General features: G+C 49.1%; 1 protein-coding gene across 4 annotated transcripts in view; it reads right to left on the bottom strand.

The window, feature by feature from the left end:
* The window catches only part of BIRC6 (baculoviral IAP repeat containing 6), a 2,208,279-nt gene that overhangs the window by 187,151 nt on the left and 1,999,406 nt on the right, over window positions 1–21,722 (bottom strand). For all 4 annotated transcript variants that reach the window (XM_078648748.1, XM_078648749.1, XM_078648751.1 and 1 more), the window contains one exon: window positions 10,634–10,844. In XM_078648748.1, coding sequence (XP_078504874.1) covers window positions 10,634–10,844 — 211 coding nt within the window. The remainder of the gene's footprint in view (window positions 1–10,633; window positions 10,845–21,722) is intronic.

Here is a 21,722-nt window from a genome sequence, read left to right as displayed (position 1 = left end):
TTACGATCCAGGCGAGGGGGCAGAACAAAGGGAAAGGAAGTGCTTTTACTAGATGAAGTCACAACAGTGAATAGCTGGAATCCGATCTGGCTATTCAAAGTAAGGCTTCCAGCTGAAGCCATGTGCAATTCAAAGCACCGACTGGATTCCAAGTCCTAAACTGAAATAATGGCAAACCAGAGTCCCGAGCACAGCAGACCATCAATCAATCAATCAGAGTACTTGTAAAGCGCGCTACTTACCTGTGAGGGTCCCAAGGCGCTGAGGGGAGGTGGGAGGGTGCTGCTACTGCTCTAAGAGCCAGGTCTTAAGGAGCCTTCTGAAGGCGAGTAGGTCTTGGGTCTGCCGTATGTGGGTGGGGAGGGGTTCCAGGTCTTGGCGGCGACGTAGGAGAAGGATCTGCCGCCAGAGGTCGTCCGTTGGATGCGGGGGACAGCGGCGAGGGCGAAGCTGGCGGAGGGTGGGGGGGGGGTGTGTGGAAGCGGAGTCTGCTATTCAGGTAGGCTGGTCCGGCGTTGTGGAGTGCTTTGTGTGCGTGGTGAGGAGCTTTAAGGTGATCCTCTTGTCTACGGGGAGCCAGTGTAGGTCTCTCAGGTGGGGGGTGATGTGGTTGCGGCGGGGGACGTTGACGATCAGTCGGGCGGATGCGTTTTGGATGTGTTGTAATCGTCGTAGGTGTTATGCTGGGATGCCTGCTGCTGACGAGGGCCCGTGTCACCATTCTTCTTGTTTCGGTCGGGATCCACTTGTAGATCCTGCGGAGAATACGGAGGGTGCTGTAGCAGGAGGAGGAGACGGCGTTGACCTGCTTAGAAATGGAGAGGGAGGAGTCGAGGATTAAACCTAGGTTGCGTGCATGGTCGGTGGGTGTTGGTGCTGTTCCCAGTGTGGTCGGCCACCAGGAGTTGTCCCAGGCTGAGGGGGTGGGTCAGAGGATGAGGACCTCCGTCTTGTCCGAGTTCAGCTTCAGGCGGCTGCTCCTCATCCAGTCATCGATGGCCTTCATTCCCTCGTGGAGGTTGGTTTTGGCGGTGTGTGGGTCCTTGGTGAGGGAGAGGATGAGCTGGGTGTCGTCGGAGTAGGAGATGTTGTTGAGGTCGTGATGGTGGGCCACTTGTGCGAGGGGGGCCATGTAGACACTGAACAGCGTCAGGCTGAGGGATGAGCCCTGGGGGACGCCGCAGGTGTCGGTGGCTTCGGATCGGAAGGGTGGGAGGCGGACGCTCTGGGTTCTGCCGGCGAGGAAGGACGTGGTCCAGTCGAGAGCCTTCTCTTGGATTCCGGCTTCTAGGAGGCGTGTCTTTAGAGTGCGGTGGCAGACCATGTCGAAGGCGGCTGACAGGTCCAGGAGGATGAAGGCTGATGTTTCGCCGTTGTCTAGTTGGCGCCTGATGTCGTCTGTGGCGGGGATGAGGGCTGTCTCGGTGCTGTGGTTTCGTCTGAATCCGGACAGGGACGGGTCCAAGACGTTGTTGTCTTCCAGGTGGCGGGCAAGTTGCATGTTGACGATTTTCTCAATGACCTTTGCCGGGAAGGGGAGCAGGGAGATGGGCCGTTAGTTCTTGAGGTCCTTGGGGTCCGCTTTGGGCTTCTTGAGGAGGGCGTTGATTTCCATCTGTGCAGTAAAGAGATAGCTTGTGACTTGGACCTGCCATTAGGTCAAGAGCGGCTGCCACGGATGACTATATAACCCCCCCTTAAATCAATTCAAACTTTTCAATTGTTCTGCCTCGCCCAAGATCCCACTATTGTGTTCGAGTGGGGACGCCGCGATTTGAACTCAGGTGAGGTCTCCCGTTACCATCCGATTCACTATAGCCCAGGGTTACATGAGACGAGCATGTGCACACAATCACACAGAGCACACAGGCTTACCCTTCGCTGGGGCTGGGGCAGTGACTTTCCCTCTGATTCCAAACACAGCAGCGCTGTCAGCTAGAATCCCCAAGTCAAAGTGTGAAGCGTGCATCCTTATATGTGCCGCAGCAGCAGGAAGGCAGCAATAATACAAAAACAAGTATAAACGGCGGCCGTGAAATGGGAGCCGCGAGCGTGCCAGTCATAGCGAACAGAGGAGCTTGACGGGGGCTAGGGGAGGGCAAAACCTCCGTAAGCAAGTATAAGCAAACGGCGGCCATAAAATGGGAGCCGCGCTGAGAAAAAGTAGTCCCTAAGTAGACTAATAACAGCCCAGCAGCGCAACTGCTCCTTCCTGCAAAACTGCAGTACAACGGAAGTGACGTTTGGCATCGCGAACCAACCATAAGCAAGTTAAGAAAGAGCAATGTAATGTTAAACAAATGGCGAGCAGCATCAAATATAAGCCGCCAGTAGGCGGAGTTTCACTCAACATATAGATAACATTAGGTCTTGCTGAGACAGCGCATGCGCTGCCCAAGAGTTGGTGAGGAATCTACAGTTGGTAAACCGTATCTAGAAGAAACCACTTGACAGAATGCAAGTAACTTGCTTTTCTGATGGATGCTTCTAAACTTCCTTACTCTGTGAATAGATACCAAAGCAGCAGTTCCCCAGGTAGTGGGTCTGTGAATTATCTCAGACCAAAAAACTCCTTCAGGAGCAAGCAGGTGAAATGCCCCGCTTGACGGAGCCGGCAGTCAAGGCAGTAGTGCTTTGTGAACATACGTACCGATAACCATGGAGAGGTAGAAATTGCTAGTGGAGTTTACTGGTGGAGTAGAAAGACCGAAGGAACATGGTGTGGCCGTGCTTTCCTTAAAATGTTCCGAGCCCAAACCGCTTTGTCATCAAATAGACAAGAGCTGTCAAACAGCATGTCCATCAGGGATGCTTGGCTACCCCCAGAGAACCTTATCTAGGAGTGGGAACCCATTGCTCGACCTAAGCAGGTGGTTGCCTCCAAGCCGGAACATATTATGAATTTTACTTCTTTGCGACCATAAAGAATAGTCTGATTAAGTGACACCCAAAGGTCGCCAGGAACAGCCAGCAAAACTTGTGCCAGTGTCCCAGAGGGTATGGGAATAGTGGCCTAGCATACGTTCACTGGTCTAAGAGCAAAGCTCGCAGAAGAAATAACCAATGTGCTGAATGCCTCTAATTATATGGACTCATGATCCGGTGGGATGGTATGGAAGGCTTTACTATGTACACTACTGGTGGATGGCTGCACGATTAAGTTTTGGAGTAGGATGTTGTGAAAAGAGGGCTAGGTCTCCTGGCACTTGAGGTGAGCGTCCTGCACATTTACAGATGGTCCTGAATATGGTTCTACCAAAGTGACCCCGAGGGTTTATGGGAGGGCCTCATTAAATGATAGTAGCGGTTTTGTAGGTGCTTGAACAGGCAGGAATACCTCTGTCAAACATTAGCCTTTACTTCTATAGCTGGCACATGTAGGTCTAATACTTTGGCTGCCCTACACATTGCTATGGTAAAGGATAAGCTTTCCTTAGTGGCAGGGCCAGGAGAAGAAAGAAGGCCAATGTCTAGAGAAGTGTCTAGATCATTGGAATCTTGCAGTTCTTCATACTAATTTTCATTGTCATTATGGGAAATACAATTCTCCCTTCCATCAAAGTTATCTTTATCAGAATCAGAACCAAAAAGATTAAGAAAAGCTGGAGCCCTATGGTGTAACAAGGGCAAGGTACCAGAATCGTAACAAGGGCAAGGTACCAGAATCAGAAAGATTATCAGTTGGTTGAGCGCTGGTGGAAGCTGGGCGCGGCGTCAGTCATGGGGCATTGCACTCAGAGCCGGGCAGCACAACAGGCTGCAAGTCCTACTCCAGCATCGTCACCAGCCTTGATGCGAGGGGGACCTGTGCTGAGGACGTGGCTGGAATCGAAATTGGCACTGGTACCAATGCAGCACTCATTGTGGGGTAAAGGGGCACAGTTGAGCCACAGAGTTTATTTCCGCTGCAACTTCTTTTGCTTTTTCTTTGACTTACATGAAGACTTCAACAGCAATGATATGCTGTGGAGCAAACTTCCGGAACTGAGCTTCCTTTCAACTTCGAATGTTATGGCTTGGAGTGTTCTTATTTTTTGCGACATAAAGCTTTACCTCATGATCCCTTATGGCCTTCTGATTCATTTGACCATCACACATCCTAGAGTCTTGCTCCAACCCCAGACACATTTTGTGAGGTTCTGTCGCAGACAACTGTTTGGACCAGTCCCTACACCCTGTGAACCCTGTTTTCTAAGGGTAAGACATTTTCCCATTCACACAGGAAACATTTTTACCAAAAAAGGGTGTTGAAGACCAAGGAAAAGCACAGGATCCACGTCATAAGGCACAGAAAGAAAGGAACCGATGTCAGAGCATATGGATAGATCTTTTATGCGACTCAACTCGTCACTCCTGGAGCTGAACGATGACTGCGCATGACACCACCAAAAAGTGTGCAAAACTCATTTTATAAGGTTTCTGGATCCAGTCTGCGTCTGGGAAATATTCAGAAGGGGAGGAGTCTGCAGTTAGAAGTATCCATCAGAAACTCTTTTCACTGGAGGACACTCAGCTCTTCTTAATCCAGTTGTAATTAGGAAGCTTTTTTTATAAAAATAACGTTGGCCTTGAACCACCATCTTTTGCATCAGGAAGTGAAATTTCAAGCTTGTCTGCTGCTTCCTGTGGTTAGAAATTCCACTTGTTTGCCTGCCTTAAGAGGCATGAGGAAACATTTTGCAAATGGAACCTGTATTTACTACAATGTTAATTTTCTTTGTTCGCTAATGAGGGGTTTAGCTCTCCGATACCATAGATCCGGTTTTGATATTAAGATTAATATATAAAACACTGAGACTTTGACAGCTTCAATCCTAGTCTATATTCTTATGTGAGTGTGCTTCTACTTAATTGGCGAGCCCAGGGGATACATTAGAAATTAGTCCATTGTTTAGCCTGAAGGGATATTTTGAATTTGTATAGAGGTTTCAATTTCTGATGCAATGGATTAGGTAGTTGTTGTAAATCTGCTCAAACGTGGATAATACTTTTTCCACAGGCCATCCTTTGAAATATTTCCCAAATTCTTTCACAGGGAGGTTGAGTAAACAGGGGTAGCTTTCTTTCTATTCTCTTTTCACTGAAAAGCCTTGAAAAAACAGTTGAAAAGCAGAAAAGGAGTTACCTTGAGCATTAGATAAAGTCAACTTTTGAGCCCTGGAGGAGGGATCAGAAAGAGTTAGAGGACTAAGGAGGAGAAATGTAAACAAGTTAATTATTTTATGGGACCAAAGCCCAACAGTCAATCTGCCATTCTCTTCTGCTTTCACCTTGTTAAACTAAAGGAGTAAGTAGTTAGATCCACTTTCCCCTTTTGGCTTACCGGTACCTTCAACCTCATTATATACATCAGTTAGATTTGGGGGTTTACCTATCAAAATGATGTTGACAGGTACATTACAGTGTTACTTGAGAGGATAAAGAGTTAGTTCACTACCAACCCCTCCCCCCGCATGGGTAAGAATTTCAGTAAGAATGAGGTCAACTTGGTTATCCTGTCATGAAAGTGGCATCAATGTCTATTCCTGAGCAATATCACCGCTCCTGTTCATAAGGCTAAATTTGTAGGGGTAACTAAATATACTACTCCCACCCTCTTCAACATATGGAGCAATTTTTTAATTTGACTGTCTTAGTCTTGTAACTGTAGCAGTCATTCCTTGCAATTTAGAAACCAATAATACTGTGAATTGGGCAAAACAGACATGAAACAACATTGAAAAACACTGGGAAAAGTTAGCGGCAGAAATAGTGCATCGGCGGAAAAGCAGAAAAAACAGATCAGGCATCAGAGGTGCAGGCAGCACCTTATTTTGGAGCCACTACATGCTATTACTTGTATTTCTGTTGAAGCTGCAAGACTTAAATCCTTACAAGACAGCAAAACCTGAAGCTGGTGATATCATACTGCAAGATTAAAGAATCTGAAGCTGGTGATATCATACTGCAAGATTAAAGAATTTCCAACTCTAGTTTGGCACCGGAGAATGATTTAACCCCTTCGGTGCTCGTGACGAGAACAGCTCGTCATGAGTCACGGTGGAGCGGTGCTCATGACGAGCTGGTCTCGTAATAACGGCGCCGCTCCGCCCACTTGCGAATAATTCCCCGCCTGTGCGGGCGAATTAATCAGTGGGCGGGGTCGTGACGAGACCAGCTCGGCACGAGCACTGCGGCGCCGCGATCACCCCCCGCACCATGGGGGAATTACCCCTGCAGCAAAGGGGTTAAGTAAGTAGTCTGTGGTACCAGGTAGTCCGTATAAACGTTATCTTCATACCAGGTTGGACTACAAGTGATCACTTTCAAAGCCATCCTGTTTTAATTGTCTTAGTTTCAATACGAATTTTATTGGTTTATAGAGTTAAACAGCACATTTTGTTCAGTAAAGATACACCATTTACCCCTCTTCACGTCCACAGTTCACTTCCTCACCTTGTTCCTTCCTATCCAGATCCCCTTACAAGCAAAGATGACTTTTCATGTGTGATCACAGACATAAATTTGCATCTGATTTTTAGCACCCCTTTAATTGGGTCTACCATGGTGTAGTAGTTGTCTAGCTGGTATGTGTAGTATTCGTAAGTGTTTTGGGCTATGTCGTACCCTGTACTCCCTGTTCAGAAATATTATTAATGGATTCTATTGACTGCTAAACTCTCTTTCCTTTCTCAAATTTGTTTTTTGTTTTTCCATATCAATTATCCACCATAATTTCAGTAGCTGCAAGATGCACCTGTAGCTTAGAGTGTGGTGCCCTGTAAAGAGAATATAGCCTATTTTGTCGTGAGCAACATATGGGAAGTTATATTCCAACTCCTGAAGCTAAAGTGGGAATATTGTTTCCGATGGGCTCCTGTTGGACTTGGCCCTTTCTGCAGGGACATCCCCAAACTTTGTGCTTTTTACTAACTACTTTTGCTGAATTTGTTTTTGTTGGCCTTAGGACTCTGTGCACTTTACCATGCGCTAGCTAGTGCTAAAGGGATTTTGTTCTAGCCTCTAAACATGGTAAAATTGGTTTATATCCCAATTGGTACATTTAACTTACTTGTAAGCCCCTAGTAAATGACACTATGTGTACCCAGGGCCTGTAAATTAAATTATACTAGTGGGCCTGCAGCACTGGTTGCGCCACTCACTTAAGTAGCTTTGCAAACTATCTCAGGCCTGCCACTGCAGTCTGTGTCTGCAGTTTTTAAACTGCCATTTTGACCTGGCAGAATAATCCTTTTGCCAGGCCCAAATCTTACTTTTTAATACATATAAGTCTCCCTAGGGTAGGCTTCGTCAGTGAAGTGTATTTAAAAAGTAGGACCTGTAATGTTATGTTTTACATGTCCTGGTTGTGGAAAACTCTAAACTTTGTTCGTCACTACTGCAGGGCCTAGCTCTCCCATAGGATAAAATTGGAATTACCTGAATGCATTTAAGAAGCGGTAATTTCCAGATGGGAGCAGGTAACCAGCTCATGTTTGGGGACTTTGGAATTGTAATGAAAAATCCTAACTTATGGTAAAGTCAGATTTTAAATTATAATTTTGAAAATGCTACTTTTAGAAAGTTGGTATTTTCCTGCCTTAGCCATTTTGTGCCTGCAGCCTGTCTCTGGGTCACGTAACGGAGTGTAGCTGCCAGTTGGGGCTTTGTGTATTCTTCCTGGCCAGCCAAATACAATAGGGAGCTTAGGTGTGCCTGAATGGACCATCATTGGCAGGATGGGAGGGAGGAGCTGGGCAAAGCCCCCTTACACTTGAGTAGGCTGTGTTCTGTCTGCACACAAAAGACTCCATACCTACCTGCAGTTAGCCTGGAGGCAGGGCGCCTGTGTACTTCAAAGGTGTGCCTCTAAAAGCATATCCCACTTCAAGGGCAGAACTGGGTATAAATATTGTACCTCAGACACCAACTCTTTAGTATACTTCTGGACCTATGGATAGTCTACCAGGAAGAATGACTGCTGTGCTCCTGAAAACACTGTCACTCTGCTGGACTGCAGTCCTACTGTGCTAACCTGCTGCCTTCTTGCCTGGGTGAAAAGGACTGGAGCAACATCTGTTGAAGCCAGGACTCCAGAGTGACTACAAGGCATAGTTGGCCGGGCTATTTTGAGCCTCCGGTACAGAAGGATGCAACAACCTTGACCCCAGGGCCCATCCGTGAGTCTACCCTGCCAATACAAGGACACCGGACCCCATATTGCAGCTCCTCGGACCAGATGCATCGCCCCAACTGCGGGACACATCCATGCTCCCAGACTTCGCATCACAAGCCCTCATCGAATGGATCCTCAACTATAATGCAGGAGCCCACACAGCAGCCTTGCTACATCTTGGAACAGATACATCTCTTTGACTGCGCGATGCATCTTGGACATAGATGTTCACAACGCTCCACAAACCAGGATTAAAGGTACTTTGTTCAGTGGGCCTATTGGGTCCCTATTGCCGGGCCATGCTCCATCACGGTTAGCTTGAACTTGTGACTTTGCTCCGGTCCGAGGCGACCAGATATCCACAGTTGGCGCTTTGTGATATTAGGCTCTAATTTCAGTGAAACCTTTCAAATTGCATATGTCCGGTTCTACTAATTGGAGTTTTATTTTTTGGTCTTGTTCACTCTATTGTCTAACTAGGTGATGTTTTTCACTTTATTACTGTCTGAAATGTTGCACAAATGCTTTACACATTGACTAAGTTAAGCCCGAGTGCTCTGGGCCAAGCGACCAGAGGGCGGAGCACAGATTAATTTAGGGTTGGCTTGTGCCTCACCATGACAAGAATTGCGTTGATGCTTGACCAGGGCTCACACCTCAGTCAACCAACAACCCAATTTCTCACAGCTCCCCAAAATTAAAACTATTGCACCTGCCTGTAGCTTCCTCAGTTCCCCTTAGGATGCACATCCAAAATTCAGGAAGCTTGGGACATATTTATAGTGTATGCGTGGTTATTCCTGCTTCTCTGCATCCCCTCTACAATTAACATCAACCTTGTCACCCCCTCACCCTGATGTCTCATAGATGCCAGTTTTGTCATTGTCTAGATCTAGCTGCAAAGTATTTTGAATAATGGCGCCCTCCTGAGTTATTTGTTATTATCAGTTTGTTTCTCTATTGCTATTTAACAAATGTTATCCCATTCTTTCTCCCATGCACTTTGGTAGGGGAATTTCTTCTCCGTTTTGAGGATGTTGAGCATCCTGTTGATCAGGAGGTGATGTGACCCTCTCCATCATAGCTCAGTAAGAATTTCTGTATGAGGTAAGTGACCTAACAGTCCCTGCTTTGACTTCCGACTGTAGCACTCAGTGCCAGACCTGGAGGGATCTAAACTTCTCTTCTCCTGTCACATCAAAGTCTTCCTTAAATTGTTCTACAGTTGTAATCTGATGTAGTAGTTAAATGCTACACAAGACTCCCAAACCTTACTCTCTAAGGGATAGCACACATTGTATTTCCCCATTCAGAGCTCTTCCCCCTTCACATAAATTCAGCACAGAGTTTCTATACGTTTCAAGATACTCCCTCGTTCCCTGGTATAGAATGGTAGGGCCTGGAGATCAAAGCACTTTAGGAAAGATAGTAATTTTAAGAGCAAGTATGTGTATCAGCCAGGATAGGGATTTATGTTTCCAGTTTGCAAGATTTGTTTTCACCGATTCAGCTTTGTTAGTATGATCTCTTTAGTTTTCTACAATGTACTTACTTACTGCCCAGGTAGCCTCAGCTTTAGCTTCTGCCTCCCGGCGTCCCCCAAAGGGGGCTGGCCCTGCCTCCGGGTCTACGCTGCATTACAGCCAGACAAGGATCTCAATCTGGTCCTCAAACTCCTCCCATTTGTTAAAGTCCACCACAGAGACAGGGTCTCTTGTGGCTTGTAGATCTGTCCATGCAGGAGTCAATGGGTAAATTGATACTTGTATAGCCCATCACAATATATTTTCACACTGGATGCTGCCTGGCCACACCCTCCACCTCCTCCTGGGTAGGAGCTCTGTCTGTAAGGCCCACTGGGTGAGCTGTCCTCCCTACCGCCCTCTGCGGGTGATTCCTTTTGGGGGTGGTCCCCCCCCTCCTGCCATTTAAAGCCCTTCATGATCTAGGAGCATAGTAACAGTCAGCTGCAATCTGGCTTCTCTCTACGCAGTCCATTGCCCCAGTCTTGTCGCCCGCCTTCTTTGTCACGTATTAGGTCAGGCTTGGAGAGTAGAGCTGGGGTTGGGAAGTGAGGCACAGCACTATTTGCTTTTCCATTGGCAGGCATAAACCTCCAGACGTATGCGCCCACTGCCATCTTGCGCCAGGTAATGCCCTTCTTAATAGTTTTAGTTAGACCCCTATTATGCTACATTATTCAGGAATGCCATGCTAAAATAGCAAAACTCTTTATATTTAAGACAATGAAATCATATAAAAGACACTGACTAATCAAATGTTATTTGAATACAGTTCTTTACAAATTATTTAAATAATTTAATAGAAAACAATGTTGCCCATTTACCTCGTGGACTAACATAAAAAGTCATGAACAGAATAAAAGATGTCAAGATTTGTAAATCAAAGATAAAACTACTTTATATGAACACACATAAAATACTAAAGATAACATACTGGAAGAACCTCACAGCCTACCTCAGTCTGTTTGTATATGTGTCAACACAAGTTTTCATTTTTGCCAACAAAGTGCCAACAGATGCCTGCGACTCGGACTGCTCCTCATCTTCCTCACCATTTTCACCAGACAGTGGCAGCAACAAGGGTACCAAAGATGTGCATGAGGCGATGGCACGAAGAAGCTCTAGCAGTGCTCGGTATAGCGGCACATGCCTGGCCATGTCCAAAACTAGAAAAAACATAGTTTCAAGAATCAGATATGCAACAAAATCAATAGTCATCCAAGGAACATATCCTTTTAAGCCATCAACTATCTCTGGCATATTAAGTAAATTAAGCTCCTTTTCTCAACAGAAATTAAAAGAATGCAAATACAAGGAACATTATGGGAACACGATCAAGCTCTCACAAGAGTAGGGCCAAGTTCAAAATGTTAGCTGTAATTTCGAACTTATCCACTAATCAAATTTGTAGCTGCTCCCTAGAAATTATATATTTGAAAATAAATTTGCAGGACAAAGATGTGTTACGCTTAAACAAAATGCATATAGGTATTGCAAATATAACACAATATTGTCTGCAATGATCAAAACAAAAATGTACTTAATGCACTTGGAGCTCCAATATTGCATGGCCATCATATTGGAGATACAGAGGAAGCTTTAGCAAATATTACAGTAGTGTAATCACATATACCACTTCTCATTGCTTTTTCACTATTGCGTTCTTCCCACTGAGTGTCATGCAATTATCCAGCGTGCTGCAAAAAGTGGATGGTTAACTAACACACCGGCTGCCTCCAACTAGTGGGTGTGCTTTTCATTCCTACGTAAACACTTTCCAAAAAATGACACAGTTTTCCTATTACAAGACAGAAAGTTTCAGCACAGATATCTAATGTGTTGTAGTACTTTTGCACTTAATACACCTAACATACTGTTGTTGCTGAAGCTCATTCAAGATTTCCTAACATTGTCACATTTCACTTGCAACACATTCAGCTTTCTAATAGAGGATCTCGAGGATTTCTAAGATGCTCTATATTATGATAGATGCCATGGGTCTTCTAGTTATTTTCATTTCAGTCTGATTTTTTTTTACCATGGACACTAAGTGAAAACCAACTACTTTAAAAAATGGCAGAATTTTTAGCACACAGTTGATAATTTAGCAATTTTGGCTAGCCACGCGCCTTTCTGCATTTACTCTGCTGTTATAAAGTAAATGCAGGAAGGCTGCAACAATATTCTTAAATTAGCTTTCCAACGATGGCCCCTCGCAATCCGTTAACAACGGCTCATAGTCAATGAGATATATACACCACAAAACTAACTAATCAGCTATAAGCAACATTGGAATGTTGAGCACTCCATTGTAGACAATGGAGTGCTCCGGGCTTCTACTGGCTGAAAGAAGCCCAGAGAGCAACATTCCAATGCTGTTTTCTTTTCACAGCTGCTGCTGTGAACAAAGGCCTCATGGAGCCTGAGGGGATTTAAACCCTCTCAGGATCAGAGAGGCCATTGTTTGTATTAATTAGAACATTCTGCCCTCTAGGGGCGGAATGCTCAAATAGCATTAGAGCCCTCCAAGCTGGCTCAACTATAGCCTTATAGCCCGCCGTAGAAGGCTATACCGGCTATTAAAGGCCCTCTCCAGCGTTAAAGGCCCGAGCCGAAGGCGAGGGCCTTTAACAAGGGAGAGGGACTTTATTAGCAGTATAGCCCATCTACGAAGGGCTATAAGGCTATTAGAACATTCTGTCACTAGAGGACAGAATGTTCTAACAAAAAAGAACAAAGCCTTATGGGAGCGTGAGGGGATTGGAATCCCCTCGGGCTCCCTGAAGCCTTTGTTCACAGCCAGAGCTGTGAACAAAGAAACTGTGGAATGTTGGAGCTCCAGGCTTACACCAGCCATTATAAGCCCAGAGCACTCCATTGTTTTCAATGGCGCTCTCAACATTCCAATGTTCTAATAGCCATTAAAGGCCCGCTCCCTTGTTAAAGGCCCTCACCGATGCTTGAGCAGGCCTTAAAAGGGCCGTAGAGCCCGTTAGGTTGGGCTCTAAAGTTATTTCATAACTTAGAGCACTGCTGCCCCTAAGAAAAAACGTTGCTTGGAACAGTAAAAGGAGCAGGTTACCTAGGGTTCTTTAATTCCATTTAAGTCTAGAAATAAATTAAATGTGCAATCTTGAGCATTGTATAGTGGACCTCTAGCGCCTATGCCAACAGGAAATAAGCTGAGAAAATGTCTATACCAGTAATAAAGAAGTTACTTACCTTCAATAACAACCTTTCGGCTGGATACTCTATCTAACCAGATTCCTTACCACGTCAAATCCCCAGGAACTTTTGTAAATGAAGATGGACCCTTGTAGGTAATAAGTCCAGTACCCAGTAGTGTGGATTATATTAGTAGATTTCTTAAGTAAGATGGTAAGTATTGCCCCACTGGAGCAGCAACCTGCTGCCCAGACCCACTCATTCCAACTGAACACTCATATAAACCATGCACTCATGAACATTCTACAACATCACATTCACACAGCTGAGCAGCAGGGTACTTAGAGATAACAGGATACATATCTCCTTCCTTCAGATAATAAAAAACAGGATGCTGGGTGGAAAACGCACCTCTTGTAAATACATATAACCAATCCTAAATTATAAAGAAAGATCACATTTCATAAATTATTCGACTCCTTCAACTATAAAGATCACATTGCATAAGATCACATTACATAAATCATTCCAATCCTTGAATTGTAAATGAAGATTACACACACACACAGTAACATTTCAAACATTACTAATATAGATCACACCCTATGGGCCCGATGTAGGTAAATCTTTTTTAGTTTAAACCAAAAAAAGGGAGGTAGAGCTATTCGTCGGATTTGTGCTCCACTCTGATACTTACATAAACAAAGAAAATCCAACTTTGGGGGGGGAAAGGGAAGAGTGATCAAAAGGATATTGAAGCACTCAGTGTTTGATAAAATACCCCTCACACACCAAAAGGCCCCTTGGTGTCATGCTTCATCATTGGGGTCTTCGCACCCCTCTATCGGGATGCGGCGTGCTGCGACCTACGGATACGCGGGAGCACTTTCAAGTTGGCTATGTGTAGTGTACAGTGTGTGGGGTATGTGAATAAAGTGAGTAGGGAACGTAGTGAAGGTTTTAAAAAGTACCTGGCACTTGAGAGAAAAAAGATTTTTATTCCGAACTCTGGCTGGTACTATTAAAAATAAGTGCAGGGCGAGATCAACCTGTTGTGTTAATTTTATCAAACACTGAGTGCTTCAATATCCTTCCCCCCCCAAAGTTGGATTTTCTTTGTTTATGTAGGTAAATCTTTTTTACCACTTCTTAAATACCGATTCATACCGAATCGGTATTTAAGAAGTGGTAAAAAAGAGGAGGGCAGATGTAGGTAATTGTATTTTTACAATTACCGAATCGGAAGGATTCGGAATTTACCGATTCGGTAAATACCGAATCGGCAATGCCCATTGATTCCTATGGGCATTGAAGCCCATAGGAATCACTGGGCATTACCGATTCGGTATTTACCGAATCGGTAAATACCGAATTTTGCAAGGGTGCAGGGGGTGTCACTTTGACACCCTCTAGCACCCCAAAGACGGGCATGTGTGCCATGTGGCACACAGACATGCCCTAAGGGCATGTCTGTGTGTCACATGGCACAGGTGTGCATGCACAGATGTGCATGCACACCTGGATTCGGTATTTCACCACCCAATTGGATTGGGTGGTAAAATACCGAATCTAAAAGGCCTGTAGCACTGGAAACAGTGCTACCTACATCAGGAATTGTCCGAATCGGTAAAATTACCGATTCTGTAAAATATAGCCCCCTACATCTCAATGACCCATTTACCGGTCGGTAACGGCCGAATTCGGCCGTTACCGACCGGTATAGCCACCTACATCGGTCCCCAAATCTTCTGCTACCACAAGAGAACATCAGATATATATATATATATCTATATATCAAAGCAAAGTTTGAACCACGTTGACGCCGGCGCTCTCTATTTAGCGCGGTGCGTTTTCTGCCGACAGGGTCAGTCGGTAAATTTCAGCAGAGTCCAATATCACGATTGGTAATGAAAACGCACTTACTCGTGTTACTTTTCAAGAATTACAGCGGCTTTATTTACCAAGTTTTAGCCAAAGCCTAAGCCGTGATCAAGCCTTCGGATAAGGTGAAACGCGTTGGGCTTTGGCTAAAACTTCGTAAATAAAGCCGCTGTAATTCTTGAAAAGTAACACGAGAGTGCGTTTTCATTACCAATCGTGATATTGGACTCTGCGGATATATATAGATATATATATATATATATATATATATATATCTATATATATATATATATATATATATCATCACTGACCTGGGAGGAAGGGCGCTGCAGTCGGAGGGGACACAGGACCGGTACCGTGATGTTCAGCGTTCATCGATCACCCCGCCCTCCTGCGTGGGCACAAAACTACATTTTCTCCACTCCCCCACACCAGCGACCTGGCATTGCCGAGACAGTGCATGCTGGGACTTGGAGTCCGCAACATTCAACACGGACAGCCACAGCTGCGCAGATTGCATTAGGGGGAGGGAACTCCGTACCTACTGACACTTATTCACAGGAGGAACTATTTGGGACTGATTCGTTTAGGAGGAAGGCGCTGAAGAAGGCTCCCAAGCCGAAATGCATTCGCCATTAACCGGACTCCTGAAATAAACGGCTACCTGTCCCTTACTCCCCGCATGGCCTCTCTTCTTTTCTTCGAAAAGTGTGCAAGTCATATATATATACATATATATAACAGCAGGTATAGTTAGGACCTAGTTTCCTTAGGAAAAGTGTTTTATTGATTTGCCAATATTTGCACTGGATCCGCAAATCCGGCCAAAAAATGAAAAAAGAAATGAAGTGTGGGCTCCAGTGCTTTGTTTTCCTTAAGCCGGGCAGACAAAAATAATGACATGGGGGCCTGCGCAGCCCCCCACTGCCCCAGGGACCGACACCTTCCTGGGGCTATATTTTTTTAAATTAATGCGTGGGCGGAGGGGGGCTTCCAACCCCCCCACTGCCTCAGGAACTGCCACCCCCCCCACGCAGAGCCAGGGACCGCCACCTCCCTGGAGCTATATTTGTCAAATACGGGGGGGGGGTGGGGTTAGGGGCACGGAGGAAACAAACGCCCTCCCACCAGCCCTGGGGACCGCCACGTCCCCAGGGCTCAAGCCCCCCTACACAGCCTCCCCAGGCTCCTTACAAATGGGAGGGCGGCCGTGTGGCCCCCTCCTGGAGCCATTAATGGCCCTCGGACCGCCGTGCCCAAGGGCCAGCTGCAGCAATATCCCAGGGTGCCCACCCCAGGGACACTTCAGTTTGCTATGGGATGGCACTTTGCTCTCAGTTGTTCAAACAGAGCACAGTTTGCTTTTTACCCCCAGGGAGCTGCATGTCAGCATATCCCTGGGGGGAAAAGCCATGCCATGCTTTCGCACAAGGAGAAAGCCGGCCGGGACCGCGGGGGCTTCAGGCTACCCCCGTGGTCCCCATCCAGCTGGCCAAGTCCCGGGGAATGGGGTCAACCGGGGGCTAAATGTGCTGCCCTGTTTTTAATCTTTAAAAATGGCCAGGGACAAATCGGCCTGGGCATAATTAAGGGTCTAAGAAGGCTCGCCAGGCAAACACAGAATGAATTAATGAATATTGAGATTTCTAAATCGCACAGTTACTCCAAGGAGTGTCCCGGCGCTGAGCAGAAGGTAAGAAAGCAGAAAGATCACTGGCTCAGAGAGAGAAAAGCCAGGTCTTAAGCTACTTTCTAAAAGGCCTCTATTTTCAATTTGATGCAAATTGGTAGGAAGTCTGTTCCAGCTTGAGGGCCCGACGGGAACAGGATGTGCCTCCTGGTTCGCCAGCTTGACCCTTGGAACTTTAGCCGGATGGCAGTGAGAAGAGCCCAGAGTTCTTGGGGGAGGGGGTCGGGAGGGGGGGGATGAGTATAGTGATGTATCCTGGAAGGCATGTATCCTGGAAGAACAAGTTACTTACCTTCGGTAACGATATATCTGTAAGAAACAGTAGTTAGTATTAGATTCCTTACCTTAGAATATCCCCAGGCGTCAGTCTGGATCCGGAAACTTTTGCGTAGCAGTACCCCTGCGCGTCGGTAGGCGTCGTCTGCAGGCGTCCCCTGCGGCTCCGCGTCGTCGGCGTCGTGCGCCGTGATGACGTCGCTGGAGTATATAGACGCCGCCTCCGCGCGCTGACGTCAGTTCTTTGCACACAGCTTTTCCGCGCCAGAACACGCAGAGCCATGTGAGAACCAACACTGGTGCCATTTGAAACTAGGGCCCTGAAAGGGATGTCCTTAACCCTAGGTATCAGTTCGCAGAACGGGGAGGACGGGCGGGGCGGTAAGGAATCTAATACTAACTACTGTTTCTTACAGATATATCGTTACCGAAGGTAAGTAACTTGTTCATCTGAAAGAAACAGGTTAGTATTAGATTCCTTACCTTAGAATAGATACCCCAGCAATACCAACCCCGGTGGTGGGTCTGCGAACCAATACAACCTACACCAGAAAGTCCTGGAGGACCGAACGGCCAAAGAAGCCATCCCTCCGGACTTGACTGTCCAGGCAGTAGTGCCTCGCAAAGGTGTGCAGCGAGGCCCACGTGGCCGCCTGGCAAATGTCCTGCAAAGGGACTCCCCGGCCCAGGGCAGTAGTAGCCGCCGTGGCCCGAGTGGAATGGGCCCGCAGCCCAACAGGAGGCTCCTTCCGAGCCAAAGAGTAGCATGCTTTGATGCACAGGACGACCCACCGAGAGATGGTCCGTTTCTGTACCGCCCTTCCCTTCTTCTCACCCACGTAGCCAACAAACAGTTGGTCATCCACCCGGAACTGGCGTGTGCGATCCATATAGAATGAAAGCGCACGTTTTGGGTCCAGACGATGGAGCCGCTCTTCATCCTTTGAAGGATGCGGAGGCGGGAAGAAGGAGGGCAAGGTGATGGACTGCCCAATGTGAAAAGCAGAGACTACCTTGGGCAGGAAAGAAGGTCTAGTCCGAAGAACCACCTTATCAGGATGAACAGACAAGAAAGGAGGTTGAATAGAAAGAGCCTGGAGCTCACTCACTCTCCTGGCAGAGGTGATGGCTACCAGGAAGGCCGTCTTTAAGGTGAGAAGACGGAGAGGACAGGAATGAAGGGGCTCAAAGGGAGCGCACATCAGGAAAGTCAAAACCAGGTTCAAGTCCCACTGAGGCATCACGAACGGAGTTGGAGGATACATGTGCGTGATGCCCTTTAAGAATCTTAACACAATAGGGGACTTGAACAAAGATGGCTGATCAGGTAGCCTCAAGAAGGCGGAAAGGGCAGAAAGATAGCCCTTGATAGTGCCCAGGGCAGAGCCCTGCTGGGCAAGGGAAAGGAGGAAGAGGAGAACCTCAGACAGAGGGGCAGAAAGGGGATCCACAGCCTTTGCTGTGCACCATGCCACAAATCTGTTCCACCGGCAGGCGTATACCGACTTTGTGGAGGGACGCCTGGCTGCCAGAATGACATCACAGACTTCAGGAGGCAAGTCAAATGGCCTCAACTGTCGCCGCTCAATCTCCACGCATGGAGGTGGAGACTGGACAGGTTCGGGTGGAGGACCGTCCCCTGCTGCTGCGACAGAAGGTCCTCCTGAAGGGGCAGGCGGATCGAGGGACCGACTGTCATGCTGAGTAGCTCGGGATACCAGTACCTTCGAGCCCAGTCCGGAGCCACAAGGATAACTTGGGCCCGGTCGCGCCTGATCTTCTTCAGCACTCTGGGCAGAAGTGGTATAGGCGGAAAGGCGTACAACAGACCGCAACTCCACTCGCGCCGAAAGGCGTCGCCGAGCGAGTGCCGTCTTGGAAACTCCAACGCGCAGAACTGATGACATTGCGCGTTCTCTTCTGTGGCGAATAGATCTAACCAAGGCTCTCCCCATTGCTGAAAGAGGCCTCTCGCCACATCCGAGTTCAGACGCCATTCGTGATCCACCGAGCACCGACGGCTGAGTTCGTCCGCCCTGGCGTTCAGAGAACCTGCCAGGTGTTGAACCGTCAGAGGCACGCCCTGACGTTCCAGCCATTGCCAGAGGCGCAGAGCCTCTTGGCAAAGGGTCCACGACCCCACACCGCCCTGTTTGTTGCAGTACCACATGGCGGTGGTGTTGTCCGTGAACACCTGCACTACACTCCCGTTGACAAAGGGGAGGAATGCCTTCAGTGCCAGGCGAATCGCCCGCAGCTCCAACATGTTGATATGGAGCCGGGACTCCGCCGGAGACCAGAGGCCTCTGATCTCCGCCTCTCCCAAGTGGCCACCCCAGCCTTGGAGGGACGCGTCCGTCACAACCACGTGCTCCGGCTGGGGAAGGGAGAGGGATCTGCCCCTGACCCAATCGCGGTCTGTAAGCCACCACTGCAACTGTCTCGCAGTGCCCTCCGAGATCAGGACATGGTCGGATAGGTTGCCCTGATGCTGGGCCCACTGAAACTTCAGGTCCCACTGCAGAGCCCGCATCCGCCATCTGGCGTGATGCACCAGAAGGATGCAGGAGGCCATCAGCCCCAGAAGCCGCAGCGTCAACCTGACCGAAACCCGGGATAACGGCTGAAAGATGGGAATCAGAGCCTGAATATCCCGGACCCGCCGTTCCGGGGGATAAACCCGAAACTGCGCCGAGTCGAGAACCGCTCCGATGAAAAGGAGCTTTTGAGAGGGACACAGGTGTGATTTCGGCACATTGATGGAAAACCCCAACTCGTGCAGGAGGTCTGCCGTCATCTGAAGGTGGTGGACGACTGTCTGGGGCGAGCCCGCCTTCAACAGCCAGTCGTCGAGGTAGGGGAAGACTGAAACCCCTAACCGGCGCAGATGAGCTGCGACCACCGCCATCACTTTCGTGAACACCCGTGGGGCGCTGGTAAGGCCGAATGGGAGCACGATAAACTGAAAATGCTCGTGGCCTACCGTGAACCGCAGGTAACGCCGGTGGGCCGGCAGGACGGGGACGTGAAAGTACGCATCCTGCAAGTCCAACGCTACCATCCAGTCTTGTGGGTCTAGAGCAGCCAAGACCTGAGCCAAAGTCAACATCTTGAACTTCTCCTTCCGGAGGAAGCCGTTGACGTTCCGTAGATCCAAGATAGGACGCAGGCCTCCCTTGTCCTTCTTGGGTACCAGAAAGTAGTGGGAGTAGCAACCACACCCTACTTCTGGCCCAGGAACGCGCTCGATGGCCCCCTTGGCCAAGAGGGCCGTAACTTCCTCCTGCAGAAGTGTCAAGTGGTCCCCCGACACACGGTGGTTCTGCGGTGGCATGGCCGGAGGAGTGGACTCGAAGGGGAGGGCATAGCCCCTTCGGACAAGCTGCAGCACCCACCTGTCCGATGTTATCGCGCGCCAGCGGGAGTGGTGATGGCGAACCCTGCCACCCACTGGCGTCACGTGAGCCCGAAAGCTCGGACTAGGAAGGCTTGGATGCCGCAGCGGAGGGAGGCGTGGACTGACCACGACGCTGGCCTCCACCGCCACCACGGCGGAAACCACGGGCGCCACCGCGCTGGGGAGCGCTCTGCGCCGCGTGGCTGGCAGCACGTGTGGGACCTCCTCTCCCTTGGCCACGAAAGGGCCGAAACGAACCCGTCTGCTGGCGCTGGGTCTGGGTCGAGAGACCCAAGGACTTGGCCGTGACCCTGGAGTCCTTGAAGCGCTCCAGCGCGTGGTCCGCTTTGTCACCAAATAGGCGACTGCCATCAAATGGCATGTCCATAAGCGTATTTTGGACGTCTGGTGAGAAGTTGGCAGAACTCAGCCAGGCATGGCGACGAATCGCCACCGTAGTGGACATGGCCCGTCCCAGTGAGTCCGTGGTGTCCAGACCACAACGGATCGAGTACCGCGCCGCATCCCGGCCTTCAACAAAGGCCCGGGTGAGCTTGTCCCGCACTTCCTGGGGGCATTGCGGCAAACACTCCTCGACCGTATCCCACAGGGAGTGGGTGTAGCGGCCCAAGAGGCACGCGGTGTTACAAGACCGCAGCCCAGCACTCAAAGAGGAAAACACTTTCTTTCCGAATTGGTCGTACCTCTTTGATTCCCGGTCGGGCGGAGCCGACGGAAATGCGGACTGCGAAGTGGAGGCCTGGATCACCAGACTCTCCGGGGAGGGATGGGTGGACAGGAAGGCAGGGTCGTCCGCGCAGGGACGGTGACGCCTGGCAACGTTCCGGTCAACCGGCGCACCAGAGGCGGGCCTGGACCAGGTGCCCAGAAGGACATCCGTCAGGGCCTCATTAAACGGCAGCAGAGGCTCCTGGGGGCATGACTGCGGTTTAAAAACTTCCGTCAGGATATTCGGTTTGACCTTCGCGACGGGGAGCTCAAGGTGTAAGGCCTTGGCAGCCCTCATCAGGACCACCGAATAGGCAGCACCCGCCTCGGACGCCACAGGGGACGGAGAGACAAACCCAGGGTTGGGCGACTCGTCCAGGCCACTGGCATCACCCAGATCACCTACCCAGTCCACATCGTACTGGCAGGCACGGGATAGAGGGTCCTCAGACCCCTCCCAACCCTCTCCATACTCCTCCTCGTCATACCCATATTCTGGGTCGACGATATAGACATCGGGGTCAACAGGCCCCATCGGCGTCGGGTCCGGCGTCGGCCGACGCCGGTCCGGCTCCGAGTCCGGAGTCGGGGAGGAAAGGGGGGTGGCGCCGCGCGGCGTCGGTGCCGGGGACCCGACGCCGGCCGGAGCCGACGGCGGAGTCGCTGCACCACGCGGGGGCGGTACCATGGGCTGGCCCACAGGAACCGACGCCGGAGAGGCCGGGAGACCAGCCGGCGACGAACCAGAGGGAACCAGCGGCGCCGGGGCCGGAGCCACCGGCGGCGCCGGGGCAGGAGCACCCGAACCGCTCGGGCCCCCAGACGGGACCGACGGGCCCGCAGGCGCCGAAGGCCCCGCCGGAGAAGACCTCGCCCTCATAGCAATGAGGAAGGCCTCGATCTCCT

Source organism: Lissotriton helveticus, chromosome 6 (assembly GCF_964261635.1).
Source record: "Lissotriton helveticus chromosome 6, aLisHel1.1, whole genome shotgun sequence".
Lineage (NCBI taxonomy): Eukaryota > Metazoa > Chordata > Amphibia > Caudata > Salamandridae > Lissotriton > Lissotriton helveticus.
The sequence above is the reverse complement of the archived record's forward strand: the minus strand, read 5'-3'. Positions and strand labels throughout refer to the sequence as shown.